Source organism: Elephantulus edwardii, unplaced genomic scaffold (assembly GCF_000299155.1).
Source record: "Elephantulus edwardii isolate Elephantulus edwardi_28Jun2011 unplaced genomic scaffold, EleEdw1.0 scaffold00006, whole genome shotgun sequence".
NCBI classification, from domain to species: domain Eukaryota; kingdom Metazoa; phylum Chordata; class Mammalia; order Macroscelidea; family Macroscelididae; genus Elephantulus; species Elephantulus edwardii.
In genome coordinates this window covers 36,664,278-36,676,974 of record NW_006399756.1, presented here as the reverse complement: position 1 = coordinate 36,676,974, position 12,697 = coordinate 36,664,278, and the positions used below count along the sequence as shown (strand labels likewise).

Below are 12,697 nucleotides of genomic sequence, written 5' to 3'. Positions count from 1 at the left end.
AAAATTATTAATTTGTTAATGATGAATTTATTGATTTAATGTTAAGTATTTTTATGACATTATTTTTATAACTTAAGTATTTGTTGATTTAGTGTTAATATGTATGATATAAATGAATACTAAATATTCTAGATCTTGGAAGGATGTAATGCTCCCTTATACTAAAAGAGGAACATTGACCCTGGAGACATGCTTGTTGAGATCAGGAGAATCAAGGGATGGGTCCTGGGGGAATATTAAGCCCCATTCCATACTCTGAGGGGATTTATATTTTAAAGGATTTATAGGCCCTTCTTTGATTGAATAGATTTACATTTGGAAGAAAGGCAAGCAGGAAGAAGAAAGAGACAGGTGGAACTTCTGGAAGTGTTCTGTTTGTGTAGTGTTCTAGACATTTTAGAATGATTTATAGCAGTAATTTGCTTGCATATGATATTTGTTAGGTCAAGGGGATAAGGAATCATAAGGATGCAACAGCCTCACCCACCTGACTGAATCAGAAACCACAATGGAATGTCCCACCCTACCATTCCCTCTCCCTGAAAGACTGCTCAAATACACTCTAAGTATGATTTCCTTGGCCTTCCTTTCCAGACCAAGGAACCTGGCCTGGGAACTCCCTTAATAAAACTGCCTTTAAGCTTTCTATCTTGCTCTCTGGTCCCCTTCTTGAGTCCACAGCATTATGTCTGGTACAAAGTCTTAACAATATTATTAATGCTATTTTTTATCATTTCCATTAAATTGAATCACATTTCTTGGGAATGTCTTCTAGTCAGTCAGCCAGGCACTGTCTTCCAATTTTTTCTGGAATAGATTTGTGAGCACATCTATAACTTCATCTGTAAGTGGAAATATGTGAATTGGTATCATATCCATTCCTGAGGCTTTCTTTTTTGACCATGTCTTCAGTGCACCTTGAACTTCTTTCTAATTCTTGAAACTTGAGGCTTGAATTTGTTTATCAGTTCTTTCAGCTCAAGAAACGCTGATTGAACTCTTCCCTTTTTATTCCTCTATTCTGTTTGTGCATGTTGTTGTTGTTATGTGTTGTTGAGTCGCTTGCAATTCATAGTGCTCTATGTACAATAGTCCTGAAGTCTGCTCTATCCTGTGTCAGCTTTACTGTGTCTGATATACTTACCCTCATTACCGCAGTCACTGAATCAATCCATCTTATCTATGGCCCTCCTTTCCTTTTCTGTCCCTCCACCCTCTCCCAGCACAATGTCCCTCTCCAAGGACTGATCCCTCCTTGTAACATGACCAAAGTATGCCAGAGGAAGCCTCATAATCCTTGCCTTCAAGGAGCTGCCTGATTTCACTGTCTCTAGGACAAACCTATTTGCTCCCCTGGCAGTCCATGATATTTAACATTTTTCTCCAGCACCACAGCTCAAAGGAATCAATTATCTTTCTATTATCCCTAGTCATTGTCCAGCTCTGTGACTCATAATAAGCAATTGTGAAGACTAAGGCCTGGATGAGGGGCACATTGGTCTGTAGAATGATGCTATTGGTCTTCTGCACGCTGGAGTGGTCTCTAACAGCCAATTTTCTCAATGCAATTTATCTCTTGATTTCCTGAATTCTAGTACCAAGAGTGTTGATTGTGGAACCAAGCAAACTGAAGCTATTAACAATCTCAATCTCTTCATCATCTATCATAATGTTTCCAATGTTTCTGCATATTGTATTATAGTGTTTGCTCCATCTTCATGAACTGGCTTTTAAATGTTCTGTTCAGCTCCTCTTTTATTTCAACATCTTTCTCTTCCTTTTGTTTTTGCTTCTTGAGGTTATAGTCAAATTTTCAGAGTCTGTTCCAACAGCAATTTGGTGTTTAATTTTCCTCTTTTTGTAGTCATAGGAACGGGCAAAATAGAAATTGACCATCTAAAATGTGGAGATTAATGCATGACGTATGGATTTTTCTGACTTACACACTTTCACAATTATAGTTATTGCATATTATAAGGAGTAAATTGATTCTTCAATTGTTAAGGTTAATGGGTAGCTAAGTCAGGGGTTGGGTGGTCTGTAATGTTAAGGGTTTATTGTTCAAAATTGTGTTAGACTATCCACGAGGCGATTGGCTAGTCTCGCCATTTAATAGAGCTGATCCAGAAACAGGATTTAAGAATCTCACCACTAGCAAAAAAGAAGCAAAAGAAAGTAATATGCCCTTTGGGGCTAGAGATTCTTGTGCCAGCTAGACCCACAACTACAGAAACAGCTGTGGCCACAGTACATAAACAGAGACCTGCCATGAGGTAGAGCTGACCTTAGAACTACAACCCCATGGAACCTGATCTAAGAGCCCAAGTTTATCGGAGGATTGGGGTGGGGGTGGGGAGCCATAATGGCAAGACTGAGAGCCTGAAGCCACAAGGCTGAGGTGCCTGTGAATGCATTGGAAGTTGTCTTGACTGAGTCACTCTATCTGCTACCAATCTGAAATAAAATCTTTGACTGCCCTACTATGATTCTGTGTGTTCTGTGAGCTATTGTTATGGATTTCAGACTCAGTAAAGCAGTAATATTGGTATTAGAAAGAAGAAAGAGGTGTGGTAATATGAGGAACATGTCTGACTTCACAGAAATTAGTTTTGTATTGTGGGTGCTGTTGACAGGGACAGTTCCTCATTATGGAGTTCGTAGATGTTAGATATGGCCATCTCCCTGCAGTCCTTGCTGTTCTACACATCCTCAAAAGCCCATTTCTCTGACCCTAAAATGAAAGTATATGATTGATGGGATATTGTGAAGCATTTGTAGTGATGCTTGTGATCATGTAGAAAGAAAAATTGTACTAATACAGAGTAGGCAAGTCTCAAATGCTCTCAATTATATATTCTGTTCCTTGGTAGGAATTAGAGATATTTTACAGGTAAATGTAATTTTCTCTTACCTGCTGAGAAAGGCATGAAATAATCACTCTTCCTGAAGTTGCCACTTTTGTCCAGAAAGTGGCCAGGGTCAAATGTCTTTGCATTGGGGAATTCTTTTTCGCTGTGAAGCACAGAAGTCAGTGAAGTTAATATGGTCGTACCCTGCAATAAACAGACACAAATAAAGTGAGTGACCGTGGGGCTTGTTCTTTGTTTTAATTTTTCAAGAAATTGTTGAAAGTGATAGTTTTTGTTTGTAGTACTTTTTCTTCTTTTTACTAAGATTGCATTATTGAATGAATGTGAGGTGAAGATACTTTTAACAAAATGTTCTAAGTGCTAGGGAAAAGAAACAAAAATTAACTTCAATCTTTAAAAAATTACTATATTGTGTTCTCCTTCAGCACCTAGTTAGCCTTGTGCTGAGCTTAGCAGTCACCCCAAAGTAAAGAAAATAGCAAATTTGGAAGGTTTAACATTGCTAGATATCAAGACCTGTTCTAAATCTTTAGAGTTCCAAATTGGAAAGAACAGAAAATTAATCAAGCTGCATTCACAATTTAAAGTTCTTTTGATTTCTCTAAGCCTGTGTTAGCAGAAGACGGGCACAATATCATGTATATACTGAGCTCTAGTTTAGAAAAAAAATACCTTGGGAATGAGGTAATTTCGGAATTTAACATCACGAATCACTGAATGAATCCCGCTGGTAGGGAAGAGGTCAATGTATCTCTGGATCTCATGCACCACAGCATCTGTGTAAGGCATATTGGCCCTATCTTGCATGCAGGGCTCTCGGTGGCTGCCAATCACTTGGTGAATCTCTTTCTGGACTTTATCTAGCAAGTCATAAATAAAAACTGATGAAAATGTGAAATTTTTTAATTTTTTCATGTCATTTAACAAGATTACATGAAGCAGGGAAAGATAGGAATCCTTTCCCATGTGATTTATAGCCTTGGAAATCAGTATTGACTCAAAAGTAATGCATTTTAATTTTTGAATTATTGAGAAACTAGAGATAATATATCACTTTCCTAGTATTCTTGATATCCTCCCTTATTCTATTTTCATAAATCTTGTCTATTTTGAATTGCTTATTTCGTAGGCCTAGTGCCATAAAATTGGAAACAGGAGTGGCATCTACTTTTTAAACAACATGCGTCTGGAAACAATATAAACTTTTGAACCAACGATAGTTATAGAAAGGCTTCAGGATTTGTTCATAGGCTTCAGTTTTGTTCATAGAATTGCTATGAGTCATGCTTGACTTGACTTCAACAACAACAATTGTGTCATGCAAAAGGTCATTACAGTCTATGTGTTTCCTACTGCCAAAGGGGCCCTTTAGAGTAGTGAGAGAAGATCTTCACCCTGAAACCTACAGCGTCCCTTTTCAGCAGGAAGTAACTAAGGGAATACACCATCCCCTTTCCTTATGAATCAGGGTGAAGTCCCTCTCAGGGAGGAGTGATAGGGAATGGCAAAGGACACACTGACAAAGGAGATTAATCAGAACTGGCTTTGACAAACACTGTGGCAATTGGAAAATTAAAACAGACATTCAAGGGGGGAAAAAAGAAGAATGAACTCGGGAGGAGAGTAGAGAAAACAGTGCAAAAATGAGTGAATGAAAACCAAAATCTCTGTAAATGTTTATTAAAACTAATTAAAAAGAAAAAGGTCATTACAAAGGCAGAGAAAGAAGAAAAGACCAAAATGGATGTCAAAAGAGACTCTGAATATTACACAAGAGTGCCAAGAAGCCAAAGCAAAGGGAAGAAATCAATAAGTTACAGAGCTGAATAAAAGATTTCAAAGGGCAGCTCAGGAAGACAAAGCAAAGTATTCTAATGTAATGTGCATGGCACTGGAGACTGAAACTCAAAAGGCCCGAATTTGCTTGGCATTTCTTAAGCAGAAGGAATTAAAGAGCAAATTCAAGTCAAGAGTTGCAGTAATTAAGGATGCTATATGGGCAGGATAATGAATGACCCAGGAAGCATTAAAAGACAACGGAAGGAGTATACAGAATCATTGTATCAAAAGTAATTGGCTGACACAGAAGAATTTCATGAAACAACATACAATCAAGAAACAATGGAGATGAAGGAAGAAGTTCAAGCTGCTCTGAAGGTCTTGGCTGAAAAATAAAGCCCCAGGAATTGCTGGACTACCAACTGACATAATTTAACCAAATGGATGCTGACCTTGATGTGCTTACCAGGTTGTGCCAAGAATTCTGGAGGACAAGCACCTGTCCCATTGTTTGGAAGAGATCCATATTTATTCCCTTTCCCAAAAAAGGTGATCTGACAGAGTGTGGAAATTATGGAACAAGGAGGAGGACCTGAAGTGTTTGCTGCAGAGGGTCAAGGATTGCAGCCTCCAATATGGACTGAGACTCAATGTCAAGAAGACAAATATTCTCACCACTGGAGCAATTGACCGCATCAGGATAGATGGTGAAGAGATTGAGATTGTGCCCAGCTTTAGTTTGCTTGACTCCACAGTCAACACTCTTGGCACCAGTAGCCAGGAAATTAAAAGACGTACTGCCATAGGAAAGTCTGTTGTTAGGAACCTCTCCAAAGAACTGAAGATCAATGATGTCTCTCTGGAAAGTAAGGTGCATCTAATACAGGCTATAGTCTTTGCTATCACTTGTTATGCATCAAGAGTTGGACAATCACTAAGGATGATAGAAGGAGAATTGATGCCTTTGAGCTGTGATGCTAGAGAAGAGTATTGAGAGTACCATGGACTGCTAGAAAACAAACAGATTCATCCTGGAAAGGGTTAAACCAGGCTGTTCCTTGGAGGCTAGGATTCTGAGGCTCTGTACAACATACTTTGGACATGTTGTAAGGAGAGAAGGGTCCTTGGAGAGGAACATCATGCTTGGTAGGGTAGAGGGAACAGGTAGGGCACAGGAAGGGAAGTCCCTCTATGAGGTGGATTGATTCAGTGACTGGGGTAATCGGGATGGGAGTGTCAGACACAGTGTGATTGGCACAGGACAAAGTAGAGTTTAGGGCTGTTGTAGATAGGGTTGCTAGGAGTCGCAAGTGACTTGACGGCACATAAGAACAACAACGACAACAACATCACTAATATCACACACAGGCAAAATCCCACGGAAGATTGTCCAAGAACACCTGGAACAGCACATTGAAAGAGAACTACTATAAACACAAGTTGGTTTTAGGAGAGGTTGTGGTACTAGAGACCTTATCTCCAATGTCTGACATGTCTTCGCAGAAATCAAAGCATACCAGAGGATTGTCTGTGTTTCCTTTACTATGCAAAGGCGTTTGACTGTGTAAATCACAAGAAATTGTGATTAACCTTGGGGAGAACGGGACTCCCAGAACACTTCTTTGTGCTTATGTGAAACCTATACTCTGACCAGGAAGCAGTCCTTAGAACAGAGTAATAAATGTAATGAAACACTGCATGGTTCAAAATCAGGAAACTGGAGTGTCAAGGATGCATCTAGTCTCCATACCTTTTCAGTCTATATGCAGAACAGATAATTTGGGAAGCAGGACGTTATGAGCAAGGAATGTGGTATCAGGATTGGAGGAAAACTCATCAACAACATATGTATGCAGATGACAAACTTTGTTGAAACTGAGAAGGACCTGATGTGCTTGCTGTAGAAGATCAAGGACTGTAGTCTTGAATAAGGATTGAAGATCAACATCATGCTAGACAAAGATTCACATCACTGGACCAATTGGCAGAATGATAATAGATGGAGAAGAGATTGAGGTTGTTAAAAATTATAGTTTGCTCGGCTTCACAATCAACACTCTTGGCACCACTAGTCAGAACATCGAAAGACAAATTGCACTGGGAAAATCTGCTGTCAGGGACCTCCAGAGTACTGAAAAGCAGTGATATCAGTCTAGAGACTAAGGTATGACTGATCCAGGTCATGGTCCTTAAATTACTTGCTATGGATCTATCATAAAGCAGGACAATATCTTAGGGACAGAAGAAGAATTGATGCCTTTGAGTTGTGGTGCTAAAGAAGAGCCTTGAACATATGATGGGCCATCAAGAAAACAAATACGTCTGACTTGGAGAGGGTGAAACCAAGTTTCTCCTTGGAGGCTAGGATTTTGAAGCTTAATCACCCACACTTTGGGTATGTAGCTAGGATTGGCTAGTCCTTGGAGGACAATGAATAATGAAACTGAAGAAGATTTGATCACTTTGAATTGTGTTGTTTGCTAAGAGTATTGAACATACCACATTCTGACAAAAGCACAAAATTATTTTGGAGAAAGTGCAACCTCGATGCCTTTTGGATTCAATGATGATGAAACTCCTCTCATATATTTTGGGCATATAATCAAGATGTGCCAGTCCCTGGAAAAGACATCAGACTGCTTGAAAAGGTGGAAAGTGAGTGAAAGAGAGGAAGACTCTAAACTTGGTGTTTGACTAGTGAACTACAACAGGGAGCTTGAGCAAGGTAGAGAGTGTGAGGATGGCACGGGGTAGGACGAGGTTTCAGTTTGCTTTGCATTAGGTCACAATGTACTGTAGTCAGTGAAACAGCATCTAACCACAACATAACCTCATCACCCTCACGAATCTTTATGATGTTGCTCTGCCCATGCTTTCTTTCCCATTTCACCCCCCTTCCTCTTCTGTGCAAAGTTGTCCTTTTTTAAATCTCTGTATCAAACTCAGACTCATCATACGAAGTACCTTAGTAATTTAAATAATGAGGTTTGTTTAAGAAATATAAGGTAGAAAATTCTAGCAATTCAATCCCAACTTTCTTTTTGAAGTTCACCCTTCTGAACTCTATCATTTGTATTCATACCTCTGACCTCAGGGTGCTTCAGCAGAAGTAGGAGTCCATATCTCAGGGTGGTGCTTGTTGTCTCTGTCCCAGCTCCAAACAGGTCAGTTACAGTGGTTACCATGTTTTCAGTAGTAAATTCAGTCTGGTTATTGTGCTTTTCCTAGAAATATTAGGCAATAGTTTTATATAGGAATTTTCCAGTTTAATTATTTGCAATCAATTCAAAAGAATGTACTATTTGAAAGGTAAACAAACTTAGAAATTAGTTCTTTTCTTTTTAACAAATTCTTTATGGTATAGTAGACATTGCAGATAATATGACTTCAACACCATTTCCTACCTACTTTCCTTTTCCTGTGTAAAAATTCCATTTCCCATCCTTTTGCACCTTTGAATAAAAAACTCATGGTTCAAATCCACCAGCTGTTCTATGAGAGAAAGAAGAGTAATGCACTCATGTGTGATTTACTACTTTTGAAAATCCATTGGATTGCCAGCTACGGCTTAGACCACAAAACCAACCTAATTTCCTTTTCTTGTGTAAAATTTCCTTTTGTCATCTTAGGTAGGTTAAGCCAGAGGATTTTTGCCAATGAGTTATAAATCATGCCCAATACCTAAAGGGAAAAGAAAGTATGCGTACTTTGAGTTCTTGACTACTGCTTCCATGTGCACTGATTGTGAGTCCAAATAAAGCGAAATCCTTGACAACTACAACTTTTTCTTCATTCATTATGATACCATCCATTGTTTCAAATATAGGATTTTTGCTTTTATTAATATTACGTTATAGTCTAAACTGAAAGGTTTTATCAGTGAGTGTTTCACAGTAAAGGTTTCAAATCTTCGTTTTCAGCAATCAAGATTATATAATGTGCATGTTCATACTTATTGCTATGCCTTGTAAACATATATGAGAATATGAACTATATGAAGAGCAATGTGGTTTCAGAATTGGAGAGAGATTCATTAACAATCTCTGAGACACAGATGATACATCCTTTCTTGCAGAAAAGGACTTAGTCAAGAAGCACTTAATGGTAAAGCTTAAATCTATAGCCTTCTGTCCAAATGATATCTGAATGTCAGTAAAAAAATTCCTCATATGTATATCAGCAAACAACATCATGATAAATAGGAGATTGAAATTGTCAAGGATATAATTTTACTTTGATTCACAATTAATGTCCATGGAAACAATAATTAAGAAATCAAGGGATATGTTGACATGGTAAATCTGATTTCAAAGACCTTTTTAAAGTGTTAAAGAGAAAGGATGTCACTTTGAAGGCTAATTTGTGCCAGTCTCAAGCTATGATATTTTTCAATCTTCTCAAATTATTGTGAAAGTTGGACAATGAATAAAGAAATTCAAAGAAACTTGATATCTTTAAGTTGCAGAGTACTGAATATCTCATGGATTACCAAAAGAACAAATAAATCATTCTTGGAATAAGACTTATAGGGAACATCATGATGGATAGAAAGGAGATTGAAACTGTCAAAAGCTTCATGTTTCTTTACCCACACATAACCACCTTGGTACCAGCTGTCAGGCAATAAGGAAATGCATTGCACTGGGAAAATCTGCAGATATTGAGGAGTAATGATGTCAGTGTGAGGACTAAGGAGTGTCTGATTCAGGCCATAGTCTTTCTGCTCACTTATTACACATCTGAGAACTGGACGGGTGACAAAAATAGAATTGACACCTTTGAGTTCAGGTGATGGAGAAGAGCTCTGAAAATCCCATGTTTGGCCATGAGAACAAACAGAGATGTCTTGGAGAGGCTGCACCTAGAGTGCTCATTGGAGGAAAGAATGATAAGGCTTCACCTCACATACTTCAGGCATGTTTTAGGAGGGGCTACTCCTTGGAGAGGAACATGACACTGTAAAGGCTGGAGGTTTGGTGAAGCAGAAGAAGACCCTCGACCAGGTGGATTGACATGGTAACTGCTGCAATGGACTCTTAAGTGTTGGGAACTGAGAGGATGGCACAGGCTAGAACACAGTTCAGATCTTTTGTTTATAAGGTTGTTATGAGTCATACTCAAATCAATGTCACCTAACAACAAACAGTAACAACAAGTAGTATTTCCTTGGAAGCAAGATGGTGAGATTTTGTCTCACATACTTTTAGCATATTATCAGAAAGAGTCATAACTTGAGAAAGATATCATACTTGGTCAAGTAAAAGCTTAGTGAAAAAGAGGAAGGTTCTCAACATGATGGACTGCCCGCTGTCCCATTGAAATGGAGTATAAATAAGCAAACAATCTATTTGGTCTTGACTTCTATTCTTGGCATACAGATCATTCTAAACACTTTTCATGATAATTTTCCTTGTAATTATTGGCATTTCTATTCCTGTGTTGAACACCATATCTACTTAATCAAATATAAAACTTTCCATGCCAATATCCATATTTAAGATTATCTGACAGACAAAATATTCCAACTCTGTAACTCTTCTATTAATTTTAGGTCACAGCCAAATGAGGTTTTTCCCTTCAATTTACTTTCTTTGCCACAACAAAATTCTGTACATACAATTCAACATATCTGAAATGCCTTTTCCTTCCCTTACTGCAATATTTCTATTCATTCTCTCATTCACTATGAGCAATGATGATTCTCATCTTATTTGATAAAATGATAGCTAATGTTTTCTAACTTCTTTTCATGGTTTCTATGTCATCGTTGGTGGGCACTTTACTTAGATTTAGGCTGATTGTAAGTAGCCAAAGATCATGACAATCAACACTCAAAATAACAGTAGTCAAAATCAAAAGAAGTTTTGCTGAGTGAGTGAAACAACTTTTTGAAAGTGCTGAAGTATAAGGATGTTAGTTTTAATACTAAGGTGTGCCTGATTCAAGGCCTGGAATTTTCCATTCTTTCATAAGCGTGTGTAAGATAGAGAGCAATAAGAAAGATCAAAGACATAATGTCTTTCAATTGTTGTATTGGGGAAGCATATCAAGTATCCTATGGATATTTCCCATAAAAACAAACAAAACTCTCTTGGAGCAAGTGAATCCAGAGTGCTCCTTGTAAGGAAGAATGATGAGTCTTCATCTCATATACTTTTAGTATGTTTTGAAGTGGATCTCAGAAAAAGATGTTATATGTGGAAAGGAGGAGATTGAGAATAAGAAAGACCTTTAACAAGAAGACCTGACATAGGACTTGTCATAGTGGAGATTGTGATAATGCAGGATAAGGTTTTGGCCTGATGTTCAGGTCATTATGCGTTCACTCAATGGTACTAAGAGAAGCAATAAAGAAAAGGGTCTACTTGTTTTAATTTCTTAACCATTCAACATAATGTAATTTTAAAATTACCTCATAAGGATTATTGTTGATCCGTGCACATGGTGTCATTGTTATGTGTCATCAAGTCCCGTGTGACTCAGCAATGCTATGTACAACAGCCCTGACACCTACTCTCTCCTGTGCCATAATTATTGTCTCTGACACATCTACCCTTATCTACCCAGTCCCTGAATCAATCCATCTCATCCAGGTCTTTCTCTCTTGCACTGACTCTCTGAACTCCCAAGCATGACCACCCTCTCCAAGGACTGGTCTTCCTTGAAATATGCACAAAGTATGTCAGAGCTTCAAAATTCTTACCTCCAAGGAGCAGCCTGGTTTCGGCCTCTCTAGGATGAACCTGTTTGTTCTCTTCGCACCTCAGTACTCTTTTCCAGCACCACACCTCAAAGGCATCAATTATTCTGTCATCCTTAGTCATTCATTATCCAGCTCTTTGATCCATAGCAAGTAATTGCAAAGACCATGAACTGGATCAGGCACATCTTAATCTCTAGACTGACATCATTTCTCCTCAGTACTCTAGTGATGTCGGTGACAACACATTTTCCCAATGCAATTCTTCTTTTGATTTCCTAACTGTTGATATCAAGGATGTTGATTGAGGAGCCAACCAAGCTGACCCTGTTAACAGTCTCAGTCTCTTCAGCATATAGCGTGATGTTGCCAATTTTCACAGTGAAAGGAACTAAAGAACAAATTCAAGCGGTGAGTTGCAACATTTAAGCATGCTGTGGGCATAATATCTAATAACCCAGGAAGCAAGAAAAGAAGACAGGAGCAGTACACACAGAAAATTGGCTGACGCAGAAGAATTTCATGAATCAACATATTATCAAGAGCGTATGGTGATGAAGGTGGAAGTTCATGCCACTCTGAAGGAACTCTCAAAAAACAGCCTCAGGAACTGATGGCATCCCAATTGACATATTTCAAGAAAGAGATGCTACCCTGACGTACGCATAAAGTTGTGCCCAGAAATCAGGGGGACAACTACCTGGTCAGCTGACTAGAGAGATCCATATTTATTCCCATTCCAAAAAAAAATGTGACCTAACAGAGTGTAGAAATTATTGAATAGTATCATTAATATCTTGCTTGCATGTGAAATCAATGCAATTGTTCTGTAGTTTCCACACTCAGTTGGGTCACCCTTCTTTGGAATGGGAACAAATATAGATCTCTTCCAGTCAGTTGGCCAAGTGGTTGTTCTCCAGATTTCTTGGCACAGCTTGGTGAGCACATCCAGGGCAGCATCTGTTAGCTGAAATATGTCAATTGGTATACCATCTATTTCGGGGGCCTTATTATTTTGCTATTTCCCTCAAAGCAGCTTGAACTTCTTCCTCCATCACCATAGGTTCTTGCTCATATGTTATTTCATGAAATTCTTCTGTATCTGCCAATTCTTTTCCATACAGTGACTCAGTATATTCCTTCCATCTTCTTTTGATACCTCCTTGATCATTTATCATTCTGCCTAAAGCATCCTTGACTGTAGCAACTCGAGGTTTGAATTTGTTCTTCAGTTCCTTGAGCTTAAGAAATGCTGAACGAGTTTGGTTTTGATTTTCCAACTCTAGCTCCTCACAAATTTCATTGTAATATTTTGCTTTGTCATTCCGAGCTGCCTTTTTGAATCTTC

The 12,697-nt window shown here is 38.4% G+C and overlaps 1 protein-coding gene across 1 annotated transcript in view; it reads right to left on the bottom strand.

Moving 5' to 3' along the window:
- The window catches only part of LOC102861243 (cytochrome P450 2C18-like), a gene marked incomplete at its 3' end in the record, with an annotated part of 58,913 nt that overhangs the window by 25,855 nt on the left and 20,361 nt on the right, over positions 1 to 12,697 (bottom strand). The window contains exons 6-8 of the mRNA XM_006880216.1: positions 7,732 to 7,873; positions 3,543 to 3,730; positions 2,912 to 3,053 (exon numbers count right to left, since the gene is read on the bottom strand). Coding sequence (XP_006880278.1) covers positions 2,912 to 3,053; positions 3,543 to 3,730; positions 7,732 to 7,873 — 472 coding nt within the window. The remainder of the gene's footprint in view (positions 1 to 2,911; positions 3,054 to 3,542; positions 3,731 to 7,731; positions 7,874 to 12,697) is intronic.